The 22,935-nt window shown below is 36.8% G+C and overlaps 1 protein-coding gene across 1 annotated transcript; it reads left to right on the top strand.

The window, feature by feature from the left end:
- Nucleotides 1-1,052: 1,052 nt before the first annotated feature.
- drd2l (dopamine receptor D2 like) lies at nt 1,053-22,623 on the top strand. The gene is made up of 8 exons (XM_051866540.1): nt 1,053-1,195; nt 8,596-8,966; nt 10,701-10,810; nt 12,776-12,912; nt 18,426-18,631; nt 18,765-18,848; nt 18,951-19,287; nt 20,740-22,623. The coding sequence occupies exons 2-8, from the start codon at nt 8,616-8,618 to the stop codon at nt 20,934-20,936; spliced, it is 1,422 nt and encodes a 473-aa protein (XP_051722500.1). The 5' UTR covers nt 1,053-1,195; nt 8,596-8,615; the 3' UTR covers nt 20,937-22,623.
- Nucleotides 22,624-22,935: the final 312 nt, after the last annotated feature.

Below are 22,935 nucleotides of genomic sequence, written 5' to 3'. Positions count from 1 at the left end.
TCAAACAGAATTCTGAATTTGTACAGAATGTCTTGTTACTGTACTTGAGTCGTTTGAACCATTTCATTTCCTTTTTTTTTTTTTTTTTTACTGGAGTGTGTCTCATTTTTTGTCCCTCACTGAATAAAGCTGTCTGTCTCCATCTTTCACTTGTGTCCTGTCAACGTCTTCGCCAGACGGCGGAATTGCTGTCAGCAGGTTAACCGTGAATTTACTATCATTTTGTCCTTAGTATTTTTGTTGATTTTTGTTCCTTGGCCTTCACTCAAGTGTTCGTCTTTTCGAGCACATCTGTTTTGTCCCTGACTTATCAGCTCATCCTATTTCAAACACACTTCACTCATTTGAGTCCTGTTCTCCACTATAGGTCTCACATGAAAGTTGTACATAAAGTAGAAATATACACCTCTATGTCTTTTTATATCTGCCTATCCGCCATTTTATCTGTCCGTCCTCTTTCAACCGCTACTCTTCTTTTGGCGCGTTAATTTATAATATGAGGTCACGTGTCTGTTTTTCAACGGCTCTTACCGCAGTTAATCCAATCAAAAAATTTAAACAAACAAAATTAAAACTGTTTCATTTGATTTATACGGACAATCGAGGCAAATACATAAACGCTATTAGTTTATCGTTGCCGCTGTTCCCGTCGTAGGGAGAAATAAGCCGCTTGAGTTATTATGGCTCTTAAAGCGATTTATGGCGCGTTAACTTAAAATGTGCTGTCACGTGTGCGTTTATCAACGGCTCATATGATCAAAATTTTAAAACAAAGTTTAAACAGTTTCGTTTGATCTGAACTGACAATCACTGCAAATAAATAAACGCTATTAGTTTATCGCCGCTGTTCCCGTCATGAGGAGAAACAAGCCGCTTGAGTTATATGGCTCTTAACGCGCTTTATTTTAGACACGTCTTTTCACTGTTGATTTTATTAACCGTTAAAGTAAATGAATATAAATCGGATGAATAACAAGCAGGAGCGGTTTGCTGGGCGGGAGGAGGCGCGCGCCTGTGAGAAGCAGAGAGCGCGAAAATGAGCAGAGATCAGGTGCATCTGCTGCAATGTACAGGATTACTTCATCTGCTGCTTCTCAATCATATCTTTATTCTGATTCTCCATTAATATGAAAGCAATTTCTGTTGTTTCATTGTAGGACTGTTGAGATACGTGTGAAGCTCCTGCTGAATGACAGTAAGTCACTTTACCTCATTCATTCGTCGTATTTTGATCGTTCTGCGCGTTTTGAGTGCGGGGCAAGTTGTCACAAGGTATGTATCTCAGTAACTTTGGGTTTTGAAGTAGGCTTACTTGTTTTCTTTATAGTGCGGTTTTGTATGTTGGTTAAACTCTTCAATTAGAATGATTTCTGTCCTAAAAACTAAAAATCCGTATCATATTTTTTGTAAAAGCCTATCAGTATCAAGTGAACACAATAAAATACATTACAAATACATACAAAATACATACAAAAATCATTATATATAATGATGGTAGCTATGAACTAAAAGGTTCATGCTTCACAGGATATTTTTTCGTCTTTAAAAGGTCGGGGCAAGTTGTCACACGTGTCATGATGTAGGCTAATTTCAGTCAATAAATTAATTACAATATCATTTAGCGTAAACAATAGTTACTTTAACATGATGTTTAATGAATTGTTTTGTCTTTCATAGTTGTTTTACTTGCTCAATTTATCTGAAAAGTCTAATAAGCAGATTCTCACTGTGACAACTTGCCCCACTATTGGGGTCAGTGTACAGTAAACTGTATTTAAAAATAAATACCCTAAGAAATAGAGTGAAATAAAAAGTGATAACTTGCCCTTCTCTGCACAGGTGTTTGTTTCTCTGGATCTGTTTCAATTTCACTGATAAAAAGCGTCAAACCTCATAATTAATTTTGACACTTACACATGAATTATGCTTTCATTTTTGTCAGTGAATCAAAATTCTATATGTTTTTTTAATTTCTTGTTCATAGAAAAGTGATGTTCTGCAGAAAAATGATACGGTGGGGTCTAAAAGTCTGAGACCACTAGTGAAAATGCGTTTGCTTTAAATGTTTGTGATCAAGGTTTTCATTTGTAAGAAATAAGTAGAAAGTTTGTGAGATGAATGTACGAATCTCTCCAAAGGGGATCTTCCTTCAATGAATAAGGAAAATCTATACAAAGAGCCATCTGATCAATAAGACTCAATTGATTAGTCACATAAAAAATAGTGCAAAATCTAAAACATTGTGACCATTATGTTTATTAAATCCCTGTGTTTTTTTTAGTCTTTTGCACCCTACTTTACTCTTATATTTATTTTCTTTTTCTCCAATGCTCCAATTTGTTTCTTTTTTTTCTCCTTTTACAGTTTGTTTTGCATTAATATACATGATTCAAACTTCAATAGCTTTCCTAAGCAAAAAGAAAACACTTCCCTCTTTGGCTTTTGATCACTTGTCTGGTGCTCTGATCATTTTTGAGGAGGTTTGTGTGCATCCCAGCGGCCCTGATCGGATGAGTTGTCACAGAACAACAAAACAAAAGCTTGTCGCATTAAATGCAAACAGAGGGAGCGTTGCTTGAAAAGCTGCTCATTTTCAATTCAACAACGCCGCATCTATGGACAATCACTGACTCTCTAATGCTGCTAGGATTTCTATTGCGCACTCACTTCTGTTGTTCATGCATTATCTGGCTACTCGCATATGCACAGATGCAATAATGAGCTCTCTGCATATACATATTTATGTTTTTGTTTGTGGTTTCTATAGGAACTATTTCATGCACATTATGTGTCAAAGTTTATATAGTTACTTTCAACTACACACAATTCGTGTTTTCATTCATCTATTGAACTATATGAAAGATCTTTGTTGTTGAATAACTCCTAGAAGTGCTAAAATATGGATCTGAATTTGAGCTCTGCGGTGGTTAATGAAGCCGTCCAGGCATTGAAAGTGAGTGACACATTCCCCTGCAGCAGATGAGAATCCTTATTACTGGCCATCTCTGCACTGTAAAAGATTCATCTGAGCTTCACATGGGCCTCGAGCAACGGTACGCTCAAATGTGTGAAATCTTGTGCAACCTGTCAAGAACATGTGCATATCGCAGCCTGTTTTCATTACGGTCAACGTGAAATCACTGTTTGCTTTCTCCACATTCCTGGTCATAATGTCAATGATTGTCTTCACAAGTTTCATGCAAATGTAATAACTCTGAAACGACTTTCCAGCTGACGCCTGTCAGATAGAGACACGGTTCAACATCCAATAATCATCAATTATCCTGGATAAAATCAAGTCCTGACCTACGTTTTCTTTCTCAATGAATATCCCGTTTCACTCTGAAACACGTCAAATTTAGGAAGTGAAATGAGTTGTGAACTCTGTTTCATTGTAAGATGATTTTCATGTCAATTATGCACATTTTCCTCCTAATTGTCATTTTCTCATTACCTACTCATTACCACTTTTGGTCATGTGAACTGAATCAGGCATTTAATGACCAAAAGAGCAGTATGGAGGATTTTTGTTAGTTTTTCTCAGTATCATTATTATGCAAAAAAATTTCTCATTACTGTAATGTTTGAAAAATATTACACCTAAAAAAATGCTGGGTTAAAAACAACCCAAGTTGGGTTGAAAATGGACAAACCCAGCGGTTGGGTTAAATGTTTGCCCAACGTGCTGGGAAGTTTTATTTAACTCAACTATTGTTTAAAAATGACTATGGCTGGCTTAAAGTGAACCCAAAATAGGTTGGAAATTAAAAATCAGACACATAATTACTAGAGGCAACAATAATAATCAAAAGGTGAACATTTATTAATAAGCAATATAATAAATGTTTATTCATTAATTATTCTTCGTTAAACATTAATAAATGTTCATTTATTAAACATATTAATAAATGTTCATTTCCAACATATTTTGGGTTCATTTTAAGCAAGCAGGGTTAAAACAACCCATTCGCTGGGTTTGTCCATGTTCAACCCAAATTGGGTTGTTTTTAACCCAGCATTTTATATCGTTAATGATTTTAAGAGCCATAATAAAGTATTATGCTATGATTTCCACTAATGCAGTAAAATTTCTACACGCTCTAAAAAATGCTGAGTTAAAAACAACCCAAGTTGGGTTGAAAATGGACAAACCCAGCGATTGGGTTGTTTTAACCCAGCGGTTGGGTTAAATGTTTGCCCAATGTGCTGGGGAGTTTTATTTAACCCAACTATTGTTTAAAAATTACTATATGACTTATTTAAAATGAACCCATTCGCTGGGTTAAAACAACCCAATTCCTAGGTTTGTTCATTTTCAATCCAACTTGGGTTGTTTTTAACACAGGATTTTTTAGAGTGTAAAATGAATTTGTATGGACCCAGGATAAAGTCTGCTTAAATGTCATGGAAAATAATGTCACAATGCAAAAAACATATATGGTCCAATTAAAACAAATATATATGCTCCACTTCGTAAAGTGCAGTGTGACATGTATTCATGAGGAGACGGCTGTGAGATTGAGATGTAGCAATTAAAACTGATCATCAGCTGCAGACATTTTTAGGAGATGGAGGTGATTATTAGATTAGGAAGCAATTATTAGAATCAAACTGCACGCAGAGCTATTAATTTTTAGAGTGCATACATACATTAGCTAATACGTAATTATCACACAGGCATCATTTTCTCATCAGTGATCAGTGTTTGTGTCTCTGTAATGGCAGATTCATCAGCTCTCAGATTAAATACAGATACGAGAGCTCTCATCAGTGTGTATTGTCCTGAGTGATTCCTGATTAACAGGCATGAGAATGAGAACTGAAGCTAGGATAGAGATTCCCTTTTGGAAAGTGTGCTGAGTGCCTCTTTCTCTTTAATCAGGGTCGGACCGGTCCGCTTCACTGCCGCACAGCTGCAGCCTCGTTTGCATAATTCGTTTAAATGAACTGCTGCCCTCTGAAACATCGACATCATAATGTTGTGATGATGGTCTCAGTGAACCTGAAAAGATTTGTTGTGCTAAGCTGCATAAATAAAACATATTGCTCTTACTATTACTACTAATTACTGTTATTATTTATAGTATGATCTAATATGGGGGGGGGGTTTGATTTGAAGCCAAAAGAAAATGCATCCATCCATCAGAAATATAATCCATACGACTCCAGGGGGTTAATAAATGCCTTCTGAAACGTAGCAATGTGTTTTTGTAAGAAAAATAGAAGTATTTAAAACTTTATAAACTAAAATAAGTGGCTTCCAGCAGACAAATGAGTAAAGACCAAAGTGTACTTCACTTTTTACGCGTACGCGAGGGTCAGTATACAAGTGCACGTGACGCAAATTTTGTCATCAGAACACTTTGTATACTTTGTACGCGTCAGTTGTACATGCGCATTTAATTTTTTTTGCAATAATTAGTTTATCCACAAGTTGGCAGCCATGCCCTGAGGGCGTCGATTCACAAGGTAGTCAAAGAAAAACTGCATAAACAGAACAGACGGGAATGCATGCAAGCTACGACGACAGTGGAGACCTACATAGACGAGAGATTGTGCGAAGAGGTTAGAAAGTACCCTCATTTGTACAACTCTAGCATGAAACAATACAAAGATGTTTACATGGGTTGTAACTCGTGGCGAGAGATTGCTCAAAACTGTGCATGCATCGAATGCCTGCGTACTCTCACGAGTCAAATGAAGTATACTTTGCAAGGCTGTGCGTTCGACTGTGTGCGTAAAAAATGAAATATACCCACTTAACCCCTGTTGCGATGTATGACCCAGGATGTAGGAGTATCGTAAGCTTAGACGCCTCTCGCGGTTCAAACAAATAGAGCTGAGCAACAAACTCAAGCTCCTCTTCTCTTATATCGAAATCCTCCGACATTTCTCTTTAAAATTTCTCGTTTTTAGACTTCTAATTCATGACCAGTGTTCATGACCTCTGAGCCTCCGTGTTCGTCAATACGTCATCCGTCAAGTCAGGGGTTACTCTTCTGCCAGAAGCTAGTTATTATAGTTAATAAAGTTTTAAATATGGATATTTTTCTTACGAAGACCCATTGCTTCCCTTCAGAAGGTCTTTATTAACCCCCTGGAGCCGTATGGATTATATTTATGATGGATGGATGCATTTTTTTGGGGGGGGTGTCATATACACCTTGAGGGTGAGAAATCATGGGATGATTTTCATTTTTGGGTGAATATCCCTTTAAAGGTTGAATAGATATATGGAAACAATCGGTCATACCCTCAAAATAAATGTTTTATTAACGATGTGATCATTATGCCAGGCTAGCAAACAGAACATAAAATTACCTCAGGTATCCAGCGCTAGTTTCGAGAATATTGTCTTGCTTCCTTTGAAGTTGCAGTGAAAAAGACTAGGTGTTGTTTTTATTCCACTATATTGACTTCGTCAGCTAAATTCACTGTTAGATTAGATCGATTACACTAGCTATTCACTCGAAGCATAGCATGCTCAGGACATCTACTGGTTAAAGCCATAAATGCAACAAGAACAGCAAAAACATGTTGTACACACTTTGAAGCCGCAGCACTCGAGCTTAGAATAAACAGACCGTTATCATTCGTATTGTTATCATTCTTGGTGTATATTAATAATGAAGTGGATTAAATGGATTTTTGTGATACCCTAACAGCTTATTTACAAGGTGCTGATGTGATATGGATATGGATATTTTTCTTACAAAGACCCATCGCTTTGCTTCAGAAGGTCTTTATTAACCCCCTGGAGCCATATGGATTATATTTATGATGGATGGATGCATTTTTGGGGGGGCATTTTCAGTCTTTCTCACTGATTAGTCTACAGTTTGCCTGTAGACTTAGTGTTGTGACTGTGTCCATTGATCTACACTTCTTCAAAACCAATCAATGGAGCACAGCAGATCATTACTAATTGCTTTTCCTGTTTTTCATTGATTTTTCTTAATTGTGTGAATTTAATGTGATTGTGAAGCTTAAAATTCAGACTCATTTTAGAGCATTGTTGAAGTACGTTGTACTGTTTTCGAAGCAGATAAGAACTGTTACTTTGAAACTTTTTTACACTTTAGTTTTTACTGTGAGCTGAACGGTGGATGAACAACCTTCAAATGCGATTAAGTGCTTCCAAGGCAACTGTGTTTTTGTTCGATAGTTTCAATAGTCTATTAAATTAAAAACCTGCCGTTACGTGACGTGTGCGTGACTGTTCTGCGTGTAGCTGCAGTCGTGCTTGCTTTACCTCGCTGTAGCTTTACATTTATTCCCTTGAGCAAAGCTCTTGATGCCACAGAGCAGACCGCTGATGCAATTAGTCCCCGCGTTGGGCGCCACTTTCACTGAAGTGCTTGCAAAATGACAAGTAATGAGAAGTTACATTTTAATGCGCTGAAGGCCTGATCATGCATGTGTGTGTATGCTGGGAACAGGATTTAGCAGCAATTGCATTCAAAATTCATGCTTTAAATAAACTGTTGGAGCTTGAAAGAATGTTTTTGTTTGCTCTTGATTCAATGACATGCTATTCAACAGGCATTTAATCACTGGTATTAATAAGCAGAAAAAGCATCATTTTTTAGTGCTGTTGACTACAATTAACCAGTTCCTTAATATAAAAGAAACTAATAATATTGTTCACTCTTAGAAAAGTCATTAAAAATAGAGCACAATGTACTGTGTTGATATGTCTGTATTGATTTTCACAGCATTGCATTTTGTTGTTTTAGAGTTGAAGCAAATGTCCCTAATCTTTTTGGCAGTACATTTCCAGTACCTTTTATTTTTTTTTCCTAAGGCCTGTTCACACCAAGAACAATAACTATAAAGATAACAATAAAGATATAGTTCTAAAAATCGTTCTAAATATAAAAGAATAGCAGAGTCCACACCACAGCTATAACGATAACGATATAGAGGAACGATATAGTTGTGATCATTTTCTGAACTATTTTTTTCCAGCTGTTGAATGATAAAATACTGACAGCCAATCAGAATCCATTCTAATTGAAGGGATCGCACATTTAAAGTGGCAGACAACATTGCGGAGAAGTTAATCGCGCTAATCAAGCGCTAGTTTCGAGAACATTGTCTTGCTTCCTTTGAAGTTGCAGTGAAAAAGACTAGGTGTTGTTTTTATTCCACTATATTGTCTTCGTCAGCTATATTCACTGTTAGATTAGATCGATTACACTAGCTATTCACTCGAAGCATAGCATGCTCAGGACATCTACTGGTTAAAGCCGTAAATGCAACAAGAACAGCAAAAACATGTTGTACACACTTTGAAGCCGCAACACTCGAGCTTAGAATAAACAGACCGTTATCGTTCGTATAGTTATCATTATAGTTATCTTTATAGTTATCATTCTTGGTGTATATTAATAATGAAGTGGATCAAATGGATCTTTGTGTTTCGCTAACAGCTTATTGATAAGGTGCTGATGTAATAAACCAGTTACACCTGTGCTCATGGGAAATATCTGGTTGAGGAACGTTGCAAAATGGTTAATGAGTAAATAATGACAGATTGTAATTTTTGGCGAAACTATTCCTTGAATTATTTTTATGTCATTCATGTCTTCCCAGGTGCCCAGAGAAGCTGCATAATGCCTCTTCTCGACGTAATGGAAGACAACGACTCCATTGCCTCCCCAACCCCGAATTCATCTCCATCTCTTTCCTCCATGGCGTTTTCCTCCCTCCCTCCATCCCTGTCCTCGTTTCTCCCGCAGTCGAACTGCTCCGTGGCTCCGTCTCCCTCCTCACCGCCGTATAACTTCTACGCTGTGTTGTTGGTGTTGCTGATTTTTTGCGTGGTGTTCGGTAACGTGTTGGTGTGTGTGGCCGTGTCACGAGAGAAAGCGCTGCAGACCACCACCAATTACCTCATTGTGTCACTGGCCGTGTCGGACTTGCTCTTGGCCACACTGGTGATGCCCTGGGGCGTCTACCTGGAGGTTAGTAGATGTACTAATTGGTCAGTTTAATTGGTAGTTAAATGTACAGTAGTTGCAACCCTGATAAGCACATAAGAAGGGCCCTCTGAAATCTGTTTAAATTTTCCCAAATTTAGTTTATCTGGATTCCGTTTGTATAGAGACCCGTACATGACATGCAGGAAAAAAATAGTAGGCTAAATCGTGTGCACAATTTAGTAAAACAAGGGAACAAAATAGTAAATCATGCACACGATTTAGTAAATTGAGGGAAGAAAATAATAAATTGTGCGCACGATTTATAAATCGAGGGAACAAATTAGTTAATTGTGCGCACGATTTTGCAAATCGAGGGGACGAATAAGTAAATCGTGTGCACAATTTAGTAAATCGAGGGAACGAATAAGTAAATCTTGCGCATGTTTTAGTAAATTGAGGGAAGGAAATAATAAATTGTGCACACGATTTATAAATCGAGGGAACAAATTAGTTAATCTTGTGCAAGGCTCCATGCATTTTAGTTAAAACTTTAACAAAAACTATTTTTAGGGCCCTATGAATTCCATTTTATTTTTTCCAAAATTAATTTTTTCCATTTAAGTTTTTCTGGATTCCATTTAAATGGTTTAATTAGATTTTAATAATCAAAAAGCATGTCTAATCAATTTAATTCCTAAAACTATTATTAATTGAACTTAAAAAACTAAACAATTTAATAATGTATTACTTTTTTCTTTTTTACAATAATAGAGTCCTATGACATTTTTATTTTTTCAGAAATTCAGAGTTTTAATTTTTCTAGATTTATGATTTAATTTATTATCAAAAATGGTGGTAATCAAATAAAGGCATGAAACATTAACCATTTAAAGGTGCAATGTGTAAAATTTGGGAGGATCTATTGACAGAAATGGAATATAATATACATAACTATGTTTTCAGTGGTACATAAAGACCTTACATAATGAACCGTTATGTTTTTATTACCTTAGAATGAGCCATTTCTATCTCAAACACCGCAGGCATGTTTCTACAGCAGCCCTAAATGGACAAACACTCTACAGAGCGCATTTAGTCACTATGTTGTTGTTCTTCTAAATCGTTCGTGTTTTTAGAGGCAGCTTGCATCGTCACTATGTTGAATATGCACAAAGTAGTAATAGTAATTGTCTGGTTTATTAGAAGCAGAGATCGTTCTTTGTTAGAAGTAAGAAGAAACCTCATTGCTTCACACACGCTATTCTCTGCTTTCTCAGACGATGACATCTTTGTCTTGTGTGTCGGCCAGACAGCCACCGTAGCTTCTCCGAAAGGGAGGGATGCGAGGGGTGTGCGCCGTTAGTTGCAGTTCGCAACCTCACCTCTAGATGCCGCAAAAATTTACACATTGCACCTTTAATTAAACTTTTAAAATTTAATAAAATGAAAATTTAAAAAAAAGATCCTTTTATTTTCTGGCAAACAAAGTGCTGCACAACACGGAGGTTACAATAGTAATATATTTCTGTCACAATTTCTTCAAGTTAAACCAAACTTTTATTTTAACCGATTGTAGTGAAGTAGTTTTTATGACTGGATTCCATGATTCGTTTGCATTTTCCATATCACTGATATCATAGGGCCCTACAAAACAACATGTGATTGGTCACTTTACACGTTTTACAGACGGTCTCCTGCATTCTAAGTGGCATATGCAGATTTTATGCTGACATTTCAAAAAGCACACAAGCACTGATGTTTGATGTGTTTGTGTAGGTTGTGGGTGAGTGGAGATTCAGTCGGATCCACTGTGACATTCTGCTCACGCTGGACGTCATGATGTGCACCGCCAGCATCCTCAACTTATGTGCCATCAGCATCGATAGGTGACCCATCCATTCACCAACCCATTTTGCATCCCATTGACTAACAGCCAAAGCGATGCATGAATGTTCCTTTTTCAGAATAAAATTAAGAATGATTCTGATTAAAATTTTAGCAATTTCCTAATCTGTTTTGCCTCAGCGTTTGTTTGGAGCTTTGCTTGACCTGAATTTATCTTTGGTTTAAACGTACTCCAGGCAATTACATGCCGGCGAGGCAGAAGAGATTATGAATTATAAATCCTGCAGTGTGTTAGAGGCACTTTTTCCCCTTGCGGGGAATTTTAGTGAATGCTGCTCCTCATTAAACCAGCGCTGGAAATGTGCTGGAAAATTGGAAGTACGCATTAAAGTCGACGTGCATGAATAACTTATAGGCCTATAGAAACGAGCTGCAGGTAATGTGGTTCACTTCTTAGCATTGTGGGTGATTTTTGGTGTTATATAAGAGTAAATCATTATAGTACCTGAGAACACAGTAAAGAGAAACTGTCTCATCTTATTCAAATCCACTTTTTCAATTTCAACCAATTTTCTCATCTGATCTGAAATTGAGTTTTTATTTAAATTGTTTTTGACTAATCACAGTATTTCTACATGAAAAGTCTTAAATGGAGAGGACAGTGCTGCTGTTGGTACTCAAAAAAATAGCGCTTTAATTTGTTTCTGAAAGACTGTCATTCATGCTATGCACAACCTTTAGAACTCGTACTTTTTAATAAATGAATCTGATCGTGTTGTTAAAAGACATATTTCTCTAAAGTGTGTTTAGCAGACTTTCAGAGATATGCTCTGGTCGTTATCTCTCAGATAACCCCACTTAAAAAGAAACTCCGAGATGAATGACCCTTTGTGTGTTTCCTTCATTCTGATCAATGTTATTGATGTTTACAGATTGACAAATGCAATAGATGATTGCTCATGTTGATTGAAGCGCTGTCGCTGTGTTGAGAATAACATACTGCCTGTTCTTACTCCTCCTGCAATATTTAGCATGTGTATCGTGCATAGGGCTGGATGATATGACCTAAAATCAAAATCTCGATTAATTGAACATTTTACCTCGATTACGATTAATGAACAATTATTTTGTTTTTTGTATTGCTTTGTTTGTTTTTTGCCCTTATAGTTCACTGACAAGGTTTGTACTGTAAATATGCTTGACTATTAAAGGTGGGATATTTTTTCCTAATTAAAGATTGCTCCGACATAACTATGGTTTGTAACATTTCTTACAGATTGCTGCTTGTTCACAGGACAGCATTGACAATGAGTTTCTGCACTCCTGTCTGTGCACGCGATCTTCACGTGATGTGCTCGCCGCTCGCACGCTGTCTGTGTGTGTTGACTTGTCGTTTGAGTTCGCCTCTGTGTTGCTTCCATGCCACTGACTAGATGGGGCGTAGTCACATGACTACACGGGAGTATGTTTTTAAGGGGAAAGTATTAAAAGGATTAAAAAAACGAAATATCCGACATGGGAAAATTATGTCGGTTAGAGGTTCTGAATTTCGGTTTCGATTACTTTTCGATTAATCGTCCAGCCCTAATTCGTTCATAGAAATTGCTACATTTGCCAAAATGTGCAGCATACAACAGTGTACAGAATACTGTATCCCACAATGCAATGTGTTTGACCTGACCTTACATCTGGGTAATGAACCACAAGTAACGTCAACTGCTATTTTGACTAATTGCTTGATCAAAGTGGTTAAAAATAAATATTATTATAATTTTTTTTTTATTATAATTATTTATGTATTTGTTTATTTATTTATTTTTTACAAAATTGGATTAAAAATGCAAAAAAATGCAAATTGTTTAACTGGACGCCACTCACATATGACAGCAATGTAGAATGCTACTGCTTGCAATGTTGCATAAAAGGAACTATTATAATTTTTATTATAATTATAACAGCAGCATGTTTTGCAGATTCATCTAAATGCGTCATGTTTTGATGTGCAGGTACACAGCTGTGGCCATGCCGTTACTGTACAACACGCGCTACAGCTCCAGAAGAAGGGTCGCTCTGATGATCGCTGTCGTCTGGTTCCTGTCATTTGCCATTTCCTGTCCGCTGCTGTTTGGTCTCAACAACACAGGTACAAAACACTCATCTGGACATCATAACTAGTTTATGAGGAAACTGTATTGATAGAATTGCAGTGCTTTGTTTTCTTTTATATGTACGCTCAACATCAAAAGGATGTCCTTAAAATCACTCCAAACCCATATGATCCTTTGTAAAACTCAAAAGGAGAATATTCATGCAATTCTTTGACATACAGCAAGAGTTCACTCTTAAAAATGCTGGCTTAAAACAACTCAATTTTTTGGGTTTTGTCATTTTTGTCGTTTTGGCAACCCAGCGCCGGGACAAACTCAGCCTTGGATGTTTTGACTCAGAATTGGGTTAAATGTTTTATTTAACTCAACTATTGTTATTATAGTTATTATTATAGTTATAACTTTTACAGTATTGGTTGGTTAAAAATCACTCGCAGAAGGACTACTGTAACAACACAGGGAACAGTAATAATTAAAAACAAAAAAATGTATTAATAAGCAAGAAAACCCAAAAGTTGACAAAAATATTGTAGAGATGCACCAATTGCAATTTTCTTGGCCGTGACCTGCTGATACTGATTTTTACCAATTCCGATTTTCTTTCAAGGAAAGACAGCATAACAAACAAAAATCTACTTTTCTTCAATGCAATATTTTATTTTCATAAAAAAACAAGTAAAATTACTAATAAAGTAATAACAAATACATTTCAAACAACAGCACAAATAAATGCAATAGAATAAAGAGAGATATGAAATAAACATGGCTTTAAGTTTTTCAGGTGGGTATATGGTATATTCAGGTAAGAAATACTACAGAAATTAAAGCACTCAAATGTAAAATAACACTGGATAGTCTTGATTGTAAAAAGATAAATACAGATTAATGCTTACAATTAGTTACAAAACTTATTCAGTCAAGAGCAGAGGGTGATTTTCTTTGTCTTTTGTTCTTTGATTAACGTGACAGACAACAACAGGAATATTAGACTGCTGTCACTTTAAGAGTTTATGCACGGACCCAATATACTGTTACATAACTTGCGTAATCTTTCTCAACAAATTAGATTCCAAAACTGACTGTGTTTAGCTGGATACTCGCCAAGACGGGCATTTTGACATAATTTTGTGTGTTTGACCATTTAAGCACAGTAAGTCATTTTGGTACTTGCAACTCACAAGCTGCTTGAGACGGTGAGGCGGCTTATATGCGCACCACTTATACAGATCAGTGGTGCGCACGCTTTTGGTGTGAGCGCAGAACCTGTGGGAATTAGTACAATTTTGCGCAATACAGGGCCTATTTAACCGGAGCGAAAGAGATGAGTGAGTAAGAGGAGACGGTGTGTGTGTCACTTCACTGTCAGAGGGAAGAGAGCGAGAACACACAGCTGACATTATTGCCTATGCCGCTGGCAACAAAACGATGGACCGACCGGACAGTTACCAGTCGGGCCAATCATGTGGAAAATTGATCGATTCCGATCCCTGGCCAATTGATCGGTGCATCTCTAAAATATTGTTAAAAGTTAAAATGTACATATGTATGTGAGTGAGAAAAGACAGTTATACAGCTTATATAAGTGAAACAGGACAATGAAAGTCAACGCTGCTCAAAACCTGTCAAGCTTAATATAAAATTTCTCTTCCTCCAGCTCTCTAGTTCCTTCCTATGAGCCTGATCTCTATCTGAGCTTTTATGAACTTCATTGGTTGAAACAGCAGAGTGAACTTTTGTGCTGAATTCCATCCAAAGGGACATGGCTGGATTCATGCACTTGTAATGAGGTTTCCCTCCGTACATAATTATCATGTCCGCACTCCGGGCACTGTGTGCGTTTTCCTTTGTGTTAAAGCTCTAAAGATCAGCTGTCATACACAGTCATGTGACTGTGTATAATGTGATGTGATAAGCATTTGGGAATAAGAGCAAATCCCAATATCCCTCCAAAGCACACCTCCTCCGGGCAATATGTCTCTTTATCTCAGTGGGAATCATTACGGATAGGTCACAGGAGCTGTGAATTAATTATGCATTTATTGTTAGTCTTTTTTTTTCTTTTAGATTGCGTGCCAATGCAAAAGTCTCCATTTGCTCTAGATTTTGTTTCATTGGTGATATACATTGCACATCACCTCCTTTCTCACAATGTCTGAAACGGTTTGAACAAGGATCCGGTCTCTCTAAACCCCTCCTTTCTGAGAGCCTATTCTTCTCTGATTGGTCAGACGGGCCCGGTCTGTTGTGATTGGTCTACCACTTATAGCGTTTGTCAGAAACGAAATGCCCATTACCATATATGGATTTCAGCTCTGGAGGCTTCCTCTGCGTTTGATACACAGTGATACGAACAGTAACAATGGCGTCAGTTTTAGGGGCCGTTCACACAGAACGCATTTTTCCATTCCAATTTGCTACTTTTCCATTTTTTTTCTATGTAAACACGCGCTAGACGGATGTGCAAAACTGTTGCGCTTGCGTCTTGCGTCTTTTGCAGCCTCTTGCGCATGACATGGCGTTCTAAAAAACACGGCACTCAAGTTAAAATCAGTTGAACTTTTTTCCCTATTCCAATGCCCGCATCTCGCGTTTTTCAAAGCAAAAACGCATTCTGTGTGAATGAGCCCTTACTGTATCAAAGGCTACATTTCTCATTTTCCTTTAGTTTAGACCTGCAGTCCATAACTTTTTTTGTGCGGTGACTGACAGCAAACATCAGATTCATCCGCGCTGAGGAGCCGTGCCGATCCACAACCCACGTAAAGATGATAATTCTGCAAATAACTGTAATTGCAGGTTTCAAACAGAGATGGCGACAAAGAGGCAAAACTTATGGACTGCAGCTTTAAGTAGGCTACTAAAATAGCTAAAACCAAAATAAACTAAAACTAAAACTTAATAAAAACAATACAGACATAAAAACTAATAACGACAAGCACACAACAAAATTACTAAAACTTTAACTAAAATTAAAATATAAAAATGGAATGTAATTCAAAATATTAACAAAAACTATAATACTATATCAACTATACTAAAATAAAATTGGTCTACCCTCCAGCTCAACTGTTCAAGGAAATAAAGCAGAACTAACTAGTTGACCTCCATCAGTTCAGTTTAATTATTTTTAATGTCATGTATAGCAGTTGTAGTGCCTCAGTATTGAGAAGCCTCCACAGAAAGACCCTCTTCAGCTCAAGTGGCATTTGTGTTTGCATAGAGTCCTTCGCAGATTGTGCCAGCACGTGGATGAGGAGCTTAAACATTAAAAACAGCGTTCATCAAGCATGATGTTTCCACTGTAAGCGCTGTGAAATGATGTTAGCAGGAACCATTGAGTCAAGGTTTAAAAGTTTCTTTAAAGAGGACCTATTATGCTTTTTTACATTTTTTATTGTGTAATGTTGCTGTTTAAGCATGAAAAAGTTCTGCAAAGTCACAAAGCACAAGGTCACTCCAGCGGGAGTTATTCTCTATATCAGTGCGTGTGGTTTCTGAAGCGCCTCCATTATAGTCTTGAGTTTTAGTTTAGTTTATTTTCTTATAAAGCACATTTCTACTGCCACGAGTGCAGCCCAGCCAATCAAGAAAAGATGTAAAAGTGCTTCTTCAAAGCCATTTTGAAAGTGTTCAAAGTGGGGCAGAGTGGATGGAGAGCAGTAAATTATTCCATAACCTAGGGTCCAGCTATTGAAAAGGCACAATCGCCTTTTCGCTTGAGTCAAGACCGGTACCTGAAGCAAAAGTTTATCGGCCGATCTCAAATTCTTTATTGGCTGGTGTAGAACACTGTAAACCCTAACGGTCAAAATTCAAAGTTCAGTCAAATTAACTTTTATGAGTATTTAGCACTTTCTTTTTCTTTCAAGTTAACAGATCTGATATATTTTAAGTAAAGTGAATTGTTTCATTGTTTTGAGTTTTATGAACTTATTTCTTTTAATTAAGATGAACTTAAGTTTAACTGAAACTGGGCTTGGATTTCTATTTCCCAGCATACTTTGCCCATAGCACTCGAAATGGAGAGTAAATGCCTTTTTTGTGCAAGATTAATGTTAAGTGGGAGATTTAGTAGTGATTAATGTTTTGTTATGCTAATTTAGAAGAGTTTCTGTTAATGTGGGTTTTTGGAGAGTTACCATCATGATGACAAGTGGTGCATGCGGCTTGATTTGAGAGCAAGTATGTTAAATACTTTATATTGCTGTACTCATTTAGCAAGTGCTATACCATGCTATTGTTAACATGTTAGCAAATTAGCATTTTCTGAATTAGCTTGTTATAGCTAGCTAAAGGTGTGTCCCAATTCACGTACTTATGCACTATTCTATGACGTTTTTAAATACAAATAGTTCAAGTAGTGCGTTCACACAGAAAATTCCAAAAAGAAAAAGTGCACTTTAAATACAAGGATGATGCACTAAATTAACGGAAAAAATGAAGTGTGGAATGTTAGACACTTCATTCACTCAACCGTCGCAGCTTTAATTACGTGCGGAGGGAGAGGGGGTATCTGACTCTGTTGTTAAATGACAAAATAACCTTATACAATTCACGCACTACATGGATGAGTACATAGTGCATAAGTACATAGTGTATAAGTGCATAGTGTATAGTGCGTCATTTGGGACGCAACTTAAGTTTACACTAATAAAAATGTTTACATTGATGTTATATGATAATTTTAAGTTAAATGTATGAATTAGTGTACTTGGTAACACTTTATTTTTTAAAGTTAAGAACAATTAAAATGTATGAGTACAAAATAAAAATCTGCCAGTTCTGCTTACTTAAACCTTGAATTTCTTAACTTAAAATTTTTAAGGCAACTGATTGCCTCAAATTTTTTGAGTTTTGCCAACTTATTTGGGTTTACAGCAAATAACAAGATCTGACAGATGATAGGGAGCGAGACCAGTTAAAATTTAAAAAAATTATTAATAGGGCCTTGAAATCAATCTGATATCTGATTTTTTTCCGGGAACAAACACGTCACAATATTCCTCATTTAAATAATTGCCACCCAAGGCATACGCAAAATAAAGGGACGGGGCCTGGTTGATTTGAGTTAATAATGTGTTGAAACTCGCAATTATGGTAAGGGGTGTGACATTTCCCAAACACGCTCTAAGCGGTTGACCAGTCATAACACACTGGTCCAGTCGACCAATCAGAGCACGTTGAGCTTTTCAGAAGGAGGGCCTTCATAGAGACAGGAACTAAACAGATCATTACTGACAGACTGGGAAGAGAGGTGCTGCAACAATGACAAGCATAAAACATTTCAAGCATAAAAACCTATTCTAGCAGACCCCAAAAACAAAATCAAGACTTCGTAAAAGAGCATAATATGGCCTCTTTAACATTCCTAAAGAAGTTATTCACTCAGAAATGAACATTCTGTCATGTTTACTTGCCTTCATGTGATTCCAAACGTGTGTGACTTTCTTTATTCCATTAAATGCAAAATAGGACTGTCAAAGCAGTACAAAATTTACTTGATGTTATTGATTAGAATAATTTCAATCCTTTCTGTCTTTCATATCAGCCAGTCAAGAAGGGAGAGACTGCAGCTTTGCCGACCCTGCTTTCGTGGTCTACTCCTCTGTTGCTTCCTTTTACGTGCCCTTCATTGTGACCCTGATGGTGTATGTGCAGATCTGCGTGGTCCTGCGCAGACGGGGCAGACGCACCGCACCTTCACGCAGACACGGCCTGCATCCAGAGCCCAGAGATGGACAGAGATCTCACAAGGTGTGCTGGGAATCACACATTATCTTATTAATATTCAGATATAACATGCCTTTTGATTCTAATTACAATGATGAACTAGTGAAAGCAATCTGTCACATTGTTTCAATGTTTTCTCTCTCTTTTTGTTTGTCAGAATAAGTGTACTCATCCTGAAGATGTGAAATTGTGTACTTTAATAGTAAAGCCTCCTCCAGCCGCTCCACAACGCAAGAAAGTGGTAAAGCACTGTTGACTATTCATACTGTCCCTCTCATGTTCAGTCACTTCCTAAGCGTGAACGTCTGTGTGAATCAGCTGTGAATCATGTTCTCTGTGACAGACGCTGGTGAAAGAGGCCGTGGTTCATCCTCTGGACGTGGAACCCATGTGTTTTCTGAGTCAGGACAGAGAGCAGCCTCCACAGCAATCGCAGCAGCCTGGACATGCTAAAATCTCCCTGTCTGTGTCTGTGGCGCCCAGTCCCGCGCGGCCCTGCGCCACGCTCTCGGCCCCCGGCCTGCGCAGAGTTGCCCTGCAGGAAAACATGAACGGCCTCCACGGATGGAGGGAGAGAAACGCAGACAGAGAGAAAGGAGCCGCGGCGAAGGAGAGAGTGAGAGGAAGACTGTCACAGCAGAAGGAAAGAAAGGCGACACAGATGCTCGCCATCGTTTTAGGTAAGAAGATATAATTGAGTGATATAAAGTTGTAATTGCATGTTATAAAGTCAGAATTGTGAGATATAAACCCACAATTCTTCTCAGGAAAAAAAGTCAGTCTTTTCCTCAGAATTGGACTTTATAATTCGCAATTGTAAGTTTATTTCTCACAATTCTAAGAAAAGAAGTCAGAATTGCAAGATATAAACTCGCAATTGTGAGAAAAACGTAAATTGCAAGTAAAAAGTCAGAATTGCAAGATATAAACTCGCAAGATATAAACTCGCAATTCTGACTTTTTACTTGCAATTTACGTTTTTCTCACAATTGCGAGTTTATATCTCACTGTTCTGACTTAATTTCTCGCAATTGTGAGTTAATATTTCGCAATTCTGACCTTTTTCTCGCAGAATTGCGAGATGTAAACACAATTGTGAGAAAAAGTCAGAATTGTGAGATTAAAAAGTCTTAAAGTTAAAACATCCTTTAATTGGTGGAAACAAGCTTCCAGGTAGCAGGACACTTGGCATGTTTTTTTTATAGCCTTTTATTGTCCCTATCACATATTTTAGTTTTTATATATTTCCGTTTAGTAATTTTAAAGCTTCAACTCAGGTGTGAAGGCAACATTTCCAAGTTTCATTTAGTTTTTCCATCTAATATTTATTTTATTTCAGCTTTATTTCAATTAACTAAAATATTTTTAATAGTTTTTATTTTAGTTAATGATAATAACCGTGATTTAAGTCTACTTTCAAGTGCAGGGATGTCCACATTGAAATATCTCATGCTGGCAAAGAAAACTGGCTTCTTCTTTCTCTCAGATTGAAGCATCTTTCTATGGACTTCATTTGGAGTCAAGAAGGTTGTTTGTAGTTTCTGCACACGCTGGTGAACATGAGTGCTGCTTTGCTACGTAATTTTATGTCTCCTTGTTCTTTTAGTCTTGACATTAAAGCAGCAGCACATGTGACATTATAAATATTCATTATTCAGCAGATAGTTGGAGTCCTCTAATTTGATTGGACGAGCGGCATTCAAAGAGTGCTGATATTCAGTATTTCTTCAACAGCACTTCATCACGTACACCTTTAATATTCATATTTTCAGAGGCGTCATTAGACTTCAGATGAACCATGGTACAATTATTTGTATTTTTATAGGCACCTTTTCACTCCTACACTGTAAAAAAATATTTTTTAAAGTCGTAAATCAAATACGTAAATCAGTATGTTTTGCAAAAAAAAAAAAAAAATACTATTTCAGTCTTTCTACTTCAGTATTTCGCAAAATTGTTTCAAAGTAATTCCAAAACCTTTTTTTTTTTTCAGTGTTCACTAAAAAATTATTTTTCTTGGAGCATGTTTTACAAATAAAAAAAATATTATTTCAGTCTTTCTAATGCCTCTAAGTTGTTGAAGTAGTTTTCAATTGTTTTTCATCTTTCCTTGATGTTTGTGTTTTCTGCAGGTGTCTTCATAATATGCTGGCTTCCTTTCTTCCTGACGCACGTGCTGAAAGCTCACTGCGGCAGCTGCTGCATCTCGCCGTCGCTCTACAGCGCTGTCACATGGCTGGGTTACCTCAACAGCGCCGTCAACCCAGTCATCTACACCACCTTCAACATCGAGTTCCGCAAGGCCTTCATTAAAATCCTGCACTGCTGACAAGAACCAAAAGCACACGACAACAGGGGAATTTACTGAACAAAAGAAGCTTGTGACAGACAAGGGAAACATTTGAAGCTCAGTATGTAAAGATAACACAAATCAAGAAACACAGTGACAGCTAAGAAAAGACGAGCCATTTGAAAAAGCGAAGAGTCTTTGTTTGTGGAACTGATTCTCTGAAACTGTTGCAATCGGCAGAGGATGTGTTTTTATAGCAGTATGTCATACAAAAGTTAACATTTTGTCATCATTTGCTCACCCTTGCGTCCAAACCCATATTATTTTAGTTCTTCTGTGAAACACAAACAAAGACGTTGTGCTCAATGGGGATACGCTGACATCACGCCATGATTTTTTTAATTGAATACGATCATGCGATCTATGGAGGCAAATTAAATTTGGGTCTGTTCCTCAAACAAAGGATTTCAGGAGACCTGAGAAATAAGACATGATACAGACTCTTTTATGATAAATTAATGTTGTTTTGTGTCCTTTTTGGCAGTACATATCACTGTCCACTTCCATTATATCAAAAACAGAAGCTCAAATATTCTCCTAAATAATTTTATGTTACTAAATGGCGATAAAACCCAAATTATGCAATTTTGTCCAAATGAAGTCTCTAACGGAAATTATATCAATTTAGGCACCCTCACCCCATACCTTACCACCAATGTTAAAAATTCTTAAACTAGACAAACAAATCAATAGCATAGTTAGCGCCAGCTTTTACCACCTACGTCGGTTGGCCAAAGTCAAACCACTTTTAAGCAGGGACAGCTTTGAAACAGTTATTCACGCTTTTATTTCCACACGACTCGACCACTGTAACTCATTATATATCTGGCTACCTCTCTCCTCAATCTCCAAATCTCTAACCCCAATTCTACATTCTCTACACTGGTTGCCAGTCTGATACTGAATTGATTTTAACATTTTAGTATTCATTTATAAAGCCCTCTGCAATCAATCCACCAAATACCTCTCTGACTTAATTGTCACTCACAACCCTTCTAGATCACTTAGATCAAGCAAATGATGACAGAATGTTAATTTATGGATGAAATATCCCTTTAAATAATGTTTTTATCCATGGAGTAGGTAAATGATGCTGAAAATGAACACAAAATGCACAATTTAAAGCTACAGTTCATTGGATTTCAAATGATACTGAGATAATGACAGTTTGTTTTTAAACTCCAACCAGTTTAATCATCGTTAAATATTTAAACATGTTTTGAAATTAAATATTTCAGTGGAATCTGAGCTAAAATATGCTGATGCTCACTAATGCACCTAGTCCAGAAGAAATAAACACATTTTGCATTTTGTATCTAAGAGAATGTGCGATCTAACATAACATCATGCAGAAGATCTGAATCTGTATTGTATGCTGTAAATAACATGATATAAATATACAATATTGAGTCCACTGAGATTTTTGTCCACTACAACGTGATCTGATAATGTGCAAATATTTAAAAACCTACCAATTATACACACATCATCTCTTAAAGGGCTCATTCATAAAGAATTAAATCTGTTTTAGCTGAATTTGGCCAAAAATAAGGTATCTTAGAAGGCAGCATGATCATGCCACCTAGCTTTTGGAGCAAGCTTTGCCTACATAGGCAGTTCAATCTGAGTCAGAAGGTAGAAATAGGTTAAAAAAAAAAGGTGAAAAAGGTAGTTTTGGTGTTAAAAAAAAATCTTTCACAGTATGTAGCAGTTTTATTTTAGTAGTTTTTATCAATATTTTGAATTAATTTTTATATTTTTATTTTATTTTTTTAGTAAATTTGTTGTTTTTGTCATATTTATTAGTGTTTTTTAATATGTCAATATACTTATAGTATTTTAGTACATCGATTTAAACTAGAAGCTAAAGTTTGTAAACAAACTTTGATGTTGGCTTGAGAAAGCCTAAATGGGCAGACAAAAGAGCCAACGCACATGTCTGTTCGGTGTTCTGGAGCTGGCCCCGCCACAAAATAAA

The sequence above is a fragment of the Ctenopharyngodon idella genome, chromosome 16 (assembly GCF_019924925.1).
Source record: "Ctenopharyngodon idella isolate HZGC_01 chromosome 16, HZGC01, whole genome shotgun sequence".
NCBI lineage: Eukaryota > Metazoa > Chordata > Actinopteri > Cypriniformes > Xenocyprididae > Ctenopharyngodon > Ctenopharyngodon idella.
Note: the sequence above shows the minus strand (reverse complement) of the source record. Positions and strands in the feature narration are given on the sequence as shown.

Coding starts and splice junctions, on each gene's coding strand:
- drd2l (XM_051866540.1), top strand. CDS start 8,616: ATGCCTCTTCTCGACGTAATGGAAGACAACGACTCCATTGCCTCCCCA. Junction 18,849..18,950: donor CTCCACAACGCAAGAAAGTG/GTAAAGCACTGT, acceptor TCTCTGTGACAG/ACGCTGGTGAAAGAGGCCGT. Junction 19,288..20,739: donor GATGCTCGCCATCGTTTTAG/GTAAGAAGATAT, acceptor TGTTTTCTGCAG/GTGTCTTCATAATATGCTGG.